Source organism: Gouania willdenowi, chromosome 15 (assembly GCF_900634775.1).
Source record: "Gouania willdenowi chromosome 15, fGouWil2.1, whole genome shotgun sequence".
NCBI classification, from domain to species: Eukaryota; Metazoa; Chordata; class Actinopteri; order Blenniiformes; family Gobiesocidae; genus Gouania; species Gouania willdenowi.
In genome coordinates, this window is record NC_041058.1 from 4,575,273 (window position 1) to 4,585,877 (window position 10,605).

Sequence of the window (10,605 nt, forward strand, 5' to 3'; positions counted from 1 at the left end):
ACTCAGTGCTCACATTTATTATGATGGAATGTTCCCTTTAGACTCTTTAGTGCTACTATTAATGTTCTTCCTAATAAATCGGATACAGGATATATTTAGCAGCATTAACAAAACCAAAACAAAACACATAGTTGCTGCTCTTCAGTCTGTTAGTCTTTTATTTTGTAGTCCCATATCCTGCTTTTTCACATTATTATGTATTTTCTCTAGTTTTTTAAGTGTGCTGATGGTTTGCTTTTTCAGATACATCTACGTGCCCCTGGGAGGGTCCCGCCACGGCCCCCTTTATAAAATGTTTTCCACTGGACTGGCCTTTGGGTTAGTCTGCCTGTGGCACGGCGGACACGACTACCTGCAGTGCTGGGCTTTGATGAACTGGGCCGGCGTGCTGGTGGAGCACGGATTCAAGGCCTTTTTAACCTCATCCTACATTTACCCCATCATTGTAAGTTTGAAATGTATATATTCAACTTTTCTTACGTGAAGAATGTTCAGTTTTAGTTTTAGGGAGAAGCAGCGAATTTGGTACTTTTTTAGCTTTTGACCAAATTCCTTCGGTACTACAGTACTTGGTACCGATTCACGTAAAATCAAACGAAACCATGTTTCGGTACTTAAACGCATCCTTGTGACTGTGAGGTAATAGGACAGTAGCCAATTTCCCCTGCAGTACCTGAACACAACATTGCACTCACAACAAGAGCAATAATAATAATGAAGGCAGTCGCTGCATGTTCAGCAATGACTGATCGAAAGAAGTCGAAAGTATGGCTGTGTTATAAATGTCATACTAACGTACTTCTCATACTAAGTCTGATGTCAAAATGAGTATGTAGTGCATTCACATTAGATAGCATAAAAAGATCGAGTACGCAATAAATACCAGGATGTACATTATATCGGGACATGTTTTAAGTATGCACAGTGGACACACTAGTCATACTCAACTGTCCCATGATGCATTGAGAGCAGAATATAAAATGGTCCTGGGACCGGCTTCAAGCTAAAAGTCAAACATTCCCTTTTCAAAATAAAAGCATCTCTTCTTGTCTTTCATTTATTTTTAACGTTTTTGTAAATAGGACTCTTGTTTTGAAGTTAACGGGAAGTATTGTCAGTTGAACAATGATGGGTCGCAGAAAATCTCTGAAATGTTGGTATGAAATGTGTCTACGTCAGTTTTATGGATCAAATGAGCACATGTTGATATTCTACTTGGTCACTTTCTCACTTAAAATGTTTTCAGAACTTTCAAAGTAAAGGTGGAGAATCAACAGAGATATTTAGCCTCAGTGTGTTCCAGGTTTTTGTCCTTGTAGGTTCCAAATGCATCTTGGGAAACTTGGAAGTATACTTCAGTGGGAACACTCATCATCCTAATAGTATACAGTAGACAGTATATACTCATTGAGTCTGTAGTGTGTAGTACGGAGTGTGACATTAGAACTCAGCCTCACTTTACTCTTTAATCAGACTCTCCCTTCACCTGGTGGCTGCACGGACTGAATTAAACACTTTGTTTAAGATAAACAGGATTAGAACCAACTAAGCTCTGGCACTAGCAATAGCACCGAACAAAAACTTGGTTCTTTGGGCCTAAAATGAGCAACAGATAGACTCTGACTCTGCTTTCAGAGCCGGTAGACTCTTCGGACGAGCTATAAATAAGTTATTTATTGCCGTTCTCACCTATGCGCACAAATGCAAGTGAAATACTGGCAATACAGAGCTTTGTCACATGGAGCTGCTTTCTAATTTGCGTATATTATTTAAAAGACAAAAACAAAAAAACCTCTGCGTAGTTGTAGTCCAAGGTTATCATTGTGAATAAATTTGTGAAACAAATGTTGCTACAATACAAACATTGGATGTTTGTTATTATTAATATGAGAAATAAATATGGTTTGTAACATAAATTGGAGATTTTATTATTTACCATTTATTACTACACAAAAGTACCCATAAACACCGATACCGACTCACAGATTTGAAAGGTTCCCGTCACTAGTTTCAGCCATTCAGGCTCAATATTTGAGCAGAAGGAATTCCATCTTAGTGTAACGGGTAATAAGAGGTCAGATCTGTTATTTATTATTGATATTTTTTGTTCTTGAAGTGTCTCAGAAGTTTTCCGTACCATGTGATCCTCCTGTTTCTTCTGTTCATTAACGCTCAGACGTCTCGTCCCTTTTGTTTTAATCTACGACGGATATTTCTTGGAGTTTTCGTGCACTTAACCTATTTAGTATGTACTGATTTCCCAGGAGCGGCGTTTCTCCGCCGTGATGAGGAGACGCTGCGTTGCCCTTCTTTCTGCCTTCTCCACCGCCATGCTCATCCTCTCTAATCTCCTCTTCCTCGGGGGGATGCACGTTGGCAGAATCTTCTGGAAGCGCGTCTTGATTCAAGGTAAATTGCCCTCAGTAGTCCTGGTTTTAACCCGTACCTGCTTTTTTCTTTTTTTTTTTCAGGATTGTTTTCATCTGGCATCTGTACAGTAGCACTGTGTGTATTATCAGTCATGTACACGCTCCCTGTTGGGCTTCACACTCTGCTTCATTACTCTTAACAGCTAAAAATAGAACGGGTGCCTCTCACTTGCAGCTAAATAAAAATCATGAATAAAATATAATCACTGATTATTACATAGACTGTGTTTAGCGTTGATGCAGACACAGGTTTGTTTGTTTTGTCACTTACAAACTCCTCTAAACAGACGCATCTGCTCCACTGCTGTGCCAATTCCTCTTTAGCATGTTGCGCTGCTTTTATTTGGCTCATTAAGTACCTAAAGCAAGATGGCAGCCCCTCCTGGAGCCTGTCGGCCTGTGATAAGCAATCTGAGCTGCAGAGGAGAGAAATCACCTCTTATGTATTCTGTAACTGTAACACACGCTCTTAAAATATCTACTTTTTTAAAAAAATGTTTAAAATATGTGTTTATTCCACCTTTAGAATGACTTTCTATTCAAAGCCTCCAGGTTGCGTCATAAAGTGCACGTCCGTTGTAGAAATGTGGTTTCCTCCTAGGATTGAATTAGCAACCGTCCACTAGCAGCCAAATAGCAACCGTCATCGTCGTTTATACAGTAACACTTTATTGCCTTCGCATGAAACTGCAGTGGAAATATTAGCATTCATAACATTGATTTATCATCAGCCTGTGATGTCATTTTTTTTTTTTTTCAATTTTCCAACACCTGAGTGGACGTCAGTGGGCTGGCAACACGCCCAAAGTGTTCATCTGTTTTATGTTTTGTTATTAATATACGACTGTCTGCCGTTACAAGCTGGAAAACTACGGAGGTTTGTGTCTTTATTATTCAATCAAAAAAATCATTTCAGTAAAAGAAAAAAACCCTTTTTGAAAAATATTTGAGACCAAAATAATTGCATTTAAACACTTTTTTTTTTAAATGTAATTTTTTTTTTTGATTGAAGTAATCTTTTTGGTGTTTTGGCCATATTATGTGTAGTAAATTTGTGTCTATTATTCAGTAAAAAAAAAATAAAACATTTAAATCAAAAGAAATATTTAAATTAAAAAAAACTATTGTCAATCAAAGAAAAAGTGTTTCAATGCAAAAAAAATGTAGCCCTAAAAAAATTGCGTTTTTTTTTTTTATTATTACATGCTAAAGACACACATTTACTTTCATAGAAGACGAAGAAGTTTGGGGCTGCGGTGTTTGCATTGGGGCGCGCATTGCCATTTACACGATACAATATATCCCGATACTAAACAATTTGCGATATATCGCGATATCAATAATTCCAAATGTCACCTTTACAAGTACAAAATAGTATGAAATACAGTTTATTAATTTTTTTTTAAACTTGCAAGAACAAGTAAACGGTAACTAACTGTAATTCAAGTATCAATGTAAAAAACAAGTGGTATTTTTTTTTATCAAAAAAGGGAATAAAACATTATTAAATATGATTACTCATCTGTTTATACATAGAACTGTATTACGTAGTAGTTTCTGTGACAAACACAAATCACTAATCAAGAGCAGAGTGAATGTCACCTTACAGCGATATATCAATGCTCCGCCTCCTTTCCTTCTTTAAAATCAGTCCATGACAAAGTTTTTTTCAAAATCCTCAAAAATGCAGTTTTTTTTCATCAAAAATTGTCCAACTGGAAAATGTTCCCATTACCTAGAATCTCCATATTAGTACCAATGTTTTGATGCATGAATCGTTGCTGGTTTATGAATTCAGATTTACACCTACATAAAATAGTCCAAAAATAGACTTTAAAAAAAAAAAAAATGCCATTTATTTTTGGCAAAAATGATCAGATTGGAAAACGTCTTAGCACTAATCTAAAGCCCTGAGTGAATGTCACCTTACAGAAAAGTATCTATGCTCCGCCTCCTTTCTTTCTTTAAAATCACTCCATGACAAATGTTTTTTTCAAAATCCTCAAAAACGCAATTTTTTTCCCAAAAATCGACCAACCGGAAATGTTTTTTCATTACCTGGAATCCCCCCATTAGTACCAATGTTTTAGTGTGAGAATGGTTGGTGGGTATTGCTTTAAAATACCTACACCACTCTACACAGACAGACAGACAGACAGACAGACAGACGAAGAACTGATGACAATACCCTTCGGCCGAGGGTAAAAACTAAGTGTGACTGTTGGCGGTTTAAGATTTCTGGGATGTTTGTCTCTTTTTTAGGGCTTTGTACGTGTGTGCACGTCCGCACACACAACTGATGCTTTGTTCATAATCAGATTCCCAGTTTTGTTCAGAGCTGCAGATGAAATGCAGACACACTGCTGATATATATTATTTTTTTTTTTTCTTTTTTACCCCACTACGCACACTCTTTTCACAACATGCAATTATTTTCAGTTTTCAGGCCTCTTGAACCCCGGCAGTCCGACTAAGGTCACGTTTCAGTCACACATTAAGCTTCATTATGACAGGGAGGTAATGGTGTGTAAAATAATGCTGTTTGTAGCATTTCTGTCCTCGGCTTCATACTCATAAAAGCCAACATTTATCACACGTGCTTGGTGTAAATACGTTAACACAGGGCTTAGAATAGGAGGGAAAAGCTTAGAAATACAATCGTTATGCTGTTAAATTATTCAGAACAACTTTTAGTTTAGTGTTTAATGTTCATATTATTTAAAAATACAGACCCTCAGGTTGTGTTCTTTAGTTTTAATCCCTTACTAAAGCACTCAAGTTTGTGTTTTTCTTCCTTAAATTGACGTCTAATGATCCACCTTGAATTCCTGGAGCCATTTCCCTTCCTTGGTCTGCACTAAAACCCACTGAGGGAGAAGCCGCGGCCTCATTAATATCAGATCAATGCCTTTAAATCAGCCTGTCTCATGTTTTAGTGGTGCAGGCTGGAGTGTAATTGCTCTCTGGCCTCTCTAATGAAATGCCCTGAAAACACAATTCCTAATCACATGATGTGCTCATACTGTTGGACACTGACAGCTTGCTCAGGTAAATAACAATGATCATTTGTCTGTTATGGATGTGACGTTTACATATAGTAGTCATGCATTCTGCACGAACATGTTTTAAAAAGCTGGTATCAGATATATGAAATAGGAACATTGATACACAAAAGTTGCTCAAATCGCAAATAGTACACAAATTTGGTTCGATTGATTGCTTGGGCTCAAGAGAAAAGAATCAAGAATTTTATTTGCCATTTGTGCATAAACTAGTTGAAACAGAGGAACTGTATGTGTGATCACTTAGAATCATAAACTATTTAAGGGATCCTTCACTGTTTTTACAAACAGCCACGGTAGATTAATGGCTGTGTTCGAAATGTCACACTAACGTACTATACACTACAAACTCAATGAGTATATACTGTATACTATTAGTGCAGCAGATTAGTAAAAAAAAAAAAAAATGGTTAATTCTAGTATCTGAGCCAAATTTCATGCTTTTATACCAGAGTCACTATTTTGGCAAAAGGCATTGGCCACTCAAAAATTAAATATGGCGGCCATTTTTCAATTATGTTTTTTAAAGAATTGATTTGTAAATTACTGTGTAAAATAAGTATTTGCCACCTAAGAAGCAATAATTGTATGTCGTGAATTTTAATTTTAAAGACTTCCTCGGGTAGTGGGCGTGTCTTTGTGGCGGCTGATGTAAGGATCTAAGAAGCGTGTAACACGATGGCACAAAGTTGGCGTTAGTTTGTCGCTTCACGTCGCAGTGACTCAAAGTGTTTTTACATCCTCTCATTGGGGGAGTTTCCTAAATTATTTTCTTTTTTTTTTTTTTTTTTTACCTTGTCTGCACATGCTGTTGAAGGTTAACACTACAAGAAGTGCAATCTTTTAACAGCAATGCATATTTTATTATTGCAATTAAATAAATGAATTTATTTCATTGCATAATTGTGACCATCACCAGCCCTCCCTAGGGAAGGGTAAATACTTTATTAAAGGGAGGATGTAAAAAAGAGAGGGCAGTGTTACACCAGGGGTGAGGGGGGGGGGGGGGGGGGGGGAGTTATCAGGGAGGAGGGATACAAGATAGGAAAACGAATGGGTGGGGAATAGTCAATAAGTTTCAAGTGATGTGATGTGAAATTGTGGTTGTGTATATTGTGCTTATTGTTGTGTTATCAAGCCAGTCTGGTGACCAGTGTGCGGCTTAGGAATAATGGTGGTGGCTGTGAGCAGAGGAGGAAGTGAGTGGAAGTTACATAAAACAGGTATTTGGGAACAACGTGTCTATGGTTGAGCCCAGTATGAGTGTTATCCCACAGCCCGAGGCCAGTGCGTCCATGACAAATGTGATTCCAAGAGCCGCTACTGCAAAACCCATGAGCCGCCCCCGGCCCGAAGAAGCAGTCGGGCCAGCAGAAAGAGCGAGAGATCTAGGGGCCCCCGGCGACCACCCCACGGCCAAGCAGTCCCCCGAACGCCCCCAAGGTCCCAAGCCGAGAGGCTGCCATTGCCCCCCCCATACACACCCGAAAAGCCCCCAAGGAGCCAAGGACCCAGCGCACCACGCCACCGACTCCAACCCCCAACCCCCAGGCCCCCCAGCCCCCACCCCCCCCCACCCACACCCCCGCGCCCAGCCCCCGAGGGGAGGGCCCAGAGAGCCCCCCGCCCGAGACCCCAGCGGAGGAGCCAATGCCCACGCCCAGCAGACGAACAGAGCCACGCCGAACGGGCAGCCGGCGGGCACCCGCCGGTGAGCCCAGAGCCAGCAGGGACCCGACCCCAGGCCAGGAGGACCCGGAATGGATGCAGCACCAGGAGCAGCCCGCCCAGGGCGAACGACCACACCCCAAGCCGCATAAGGCACCAGGGGGCCGCTGGGGGTCCCCCCGCCGGTCCCCAGGCACCCCAACCTAGCCCCCCCGGGCGCCCCAGATGCTGATGCCGCCCGCGCCACAAGCTTCAGTTCTTTAAAGCCAGGGCCCCCTCCAGAGGCCAAGCCAGACCCCCCGCCAGACCGTTCCTAAATTATTTTCAGTTTTTTATGCACGTCAGCAGCTGCAGAGGTTGAACGGACAATGAGAGAACTTTTCACACTGCGCGCGCTAATGAAAGCTAGCGTACCTGCTAAGACGAATCACTGTGATACCTTGGCTCATGATGCATGCATGCACGGGCTTTGGATGATTAATGCCTGTGTCAGAGTTGCATAATTTAGTAATATTCTGGGTAAAAACAGTTTAAACTGTGCCTAATGTGATTAAAATAACATTAGTGATTAATGAGCTTTTTACTGAAGGAGAAAAAAACGCAACCAGCGCAAAAGGTGGTGTGTCATTACACAGAGCTCACGCTGTGTGTGCAAAAAAGCAGCTTATGATATTAGAATAAGGCTCTCCAAGTACAGGGAGGATGTGTTAGAGAGTGTGATCTGAGAGGAGAGTGGAGCAGTGAAAAGGATTGTGGGTGCTGGTGCTGGTTAGTGAGATGGTTAGTGAGATGCTGTGAGAGGAAGTGCAGGAACACGGAGATTCACCTGTAAATACACGACAGAGAAGAAAAGAAGAAATTCAAAAATCAAATTTAAAAACCAAATAAACGGTGTGGTTATTTTGTTTTAATAATTACACAAATATCACACAAACAGAACAAGATTTTGCCATTAATATTTGGATTTAAATCAGGAAACTGCTGCTTAAAGCTGCAGTTTGTAGAATCCTCTCTCGGCTGCGTTTTGAAATCAAAACCGAAACTCAACCTCCCTTACTGGAATGTTTTGTGAACGCTCTTAGTGACTTTTTTATCAATAGAGACTAGTGACAGATTTTTCTGGAGTTTTCTCTGACTGCACGTATCACTCTGTAGTTACTGTCCCGAGCAGCAGCTGCTGCCGTCAGCTTGTCCCCGCCACAACCACACACAGAGATCCCTTGAATAAGCTTCTCTTAGATTTACACACAATTTATCCCATCTGTTCTCGCTCTCCCTCTGAAGCCAGTGTGTGTGGGGCTGACTCTCCACAGTCACGGGGTTTCGCGAGGACGCGACGCAAAAGTGATCTGTTCCTACTCAGTGTTTGTGACTTTATTCTGTTGCTTCTCCACCTCAAGCTGCCTTTTTCTGTTTGATTTGCTGTGAATCTGTTGTTCCTAACGCTGTTAAGGGGACTTCTGCTAGAACGTCTGCAAATGCATGTTTACTACCAGTAGTACCTGTACGGGCCTGACTTCAGTCACGCAGCCAATAGAAACGCCTAAAACAGCTTATAACGTGTTTGTAGAAAGATCTCTGATTGGCTGACTACCAGCATCACGCTCTTGGATTTCTAAACTTCATTTACAGAGCCAGGAGAAGGAGCATAGATTCACTGTCAACTCAGAACAATTTGGATTACAATATGCTCAAAGAGGATTATGGAGTTTTGACCTAATAATGCAAAAAAATGTACAATACACAGATTGAAATGAAACACATTTCTTTATTTTTTCATTTCAAAGAGTTGGCAAATCATGTCTAACAAACCAATATTCCCTCTTTTCCTCTCCTTACAGGCTGGTCCACTACCTTCCCACCAATGTTGGCATTTCTTTACTGCTTCGCCCAAGTTGGACTGGAGCAAACTTCTCACCCGCCGTGAGTCACCTTGACTCAGTGAGAGAGAGAGAGAGAGAGAGAGAGAGAGAGAGAGAGAGAGAGAGAGAGAGAGAGAGAACCAGAAAACATGGTGCTGAGTGACTCTGGAGCCAGAATCTCTGCAGCCATCCTGGCTCACAGCCACTGAACCTGTTCATGGACCTGTTCAGAGCTGAGCTGGCCACACTGCAGCTGAGCCTGCAGGGCCCAACAAACCCCCCCCCCCAACCCACACACACACACACACACACACACACACACACACACAGAGCAGATAAGTACCCATCCTTTCAGGAAACAGTAGCTCTCGTAAAACTGATACAAAAAGAAAGAAGCACTTTTCACACACTGTAAGCAACAGTGTCTGTGTAGACGACTTCAGACTTGTTTAATCACAGTTATTTGACTCACATGAAGTATTGCTCAGTGGTGCAGAAAGATGAACTCTATCCACAGTTACTGTCGTCCAATAGCTCCATACAGAACAAGGAAGGAGTGTAGGGATATTTAGCTCTGGTTGTTTGTGACCAAACCAAACTAAGTCAAGTTCAAACTAAACCTAAACCTGCTCCAGTTTCATTCGCTGACAGGAATAGTCTCTAAACTGGTGTTGGCGTGAGGTTTTCTGAAAACGTAGTCTCTATTTGAGCTTGTTAAGGTTTTATTTACACTGCTTTGTTTTCATACTGGTGATGTTTCTGTATTTCTGTTTTTGCAAAAATAAACCTGTTTGTACACACTTTTTTTTAAATATATATATAATTACCCAGTTCACCCTAAGGAAACACTAAACTCTTAAAGAAAAACACACTTAAACCCTTAAAAGCATTCTTGATAAGGCAATACTTGAATTAAAATAATAAAACTGGGGTTAGACTACTTGTAAATTAACTTTAATGCTAATATAACTCTTTAATGCACCATTACTTGTGATATTGCACATTTAGGATGCAAAACATCAGGACTCAGTGTTGCTTTGATTAAAGGTTAAACCAGGGTTTTTTCACCCTAAGGGGGCCCCAAGTTGGGGCCCTTAGTCTATGTGGGGTCGCCTGGAAATATCTCATCACATTTTTTACTAATTAAACATATGTTCTTTAAATTCTAAACAACACACAATCTTAACTGTATTCTATAATTTAAAGTGAAAGTATGATCTTATGAAAAGGTCTATATTTTGTCTCTATAAAGTCCAGGACGTTTATACTTTAAGTTTTTTTTTTTTTCCTAATAAAATGCACTATATAAAATATCTAAGCTGGTGAACTTGTCACTAATAATGGCTTTTCTGTATTTGTAACAAAGTAAAACTAATATTAGAAGAAAAGTGTCTTTGGGGTCACCAGTAAGGAACCCACTGGGTTAAACACTCCTGACATAAAAGTGGTTAAATGTTTAGCGTCTTCAGAATAGTTTGTCTTGTTCATCTTTAAATATCTTGAAGAAGCTGGTGAATTGGAATAGTTTTTTTGCATATTGTCAACAAATGAGGAGCATATGTTCCTTCTGCTGACTGCAGTGTT

At 40.3% G+C, this 10,605-nt stretch overlaps 1 protein-coding gene across 3 annotated transcripts in view; it reads left to right on the forward strand.

The window, feature by feature from the left end:
* The window catches only part of hhat (hedgehog acyltransferase), a 35,983-nt gene extending 25,708 nt beyond the window's left edge, over positions 1-10,275 (forward strand). For all 3 annotated transcript variants that reach the window (XM_028467879.1, XM_028467881.1, XM_028467880.1), the window contains 3 exons: positions 244-445; positions 2,265-2,409; positions 9,001-10,275. In XM_028467879.1, coding sequence (XP_028323680.1) covers positions 244-445; positions 2,265-2,409; positions 9,001-9,086 — 433 coding nt within the window. In that variant the 3' untranslated portion in view covers positions 9,087-10,275. The remainder of the gene's footprint in view (positions 1-243; positions 446-2,264; positions 2,410-9,000) is intronic.
* The last annotated feature ends 330 nt before the right edge of the window (positions 10,276-10,605 follow it).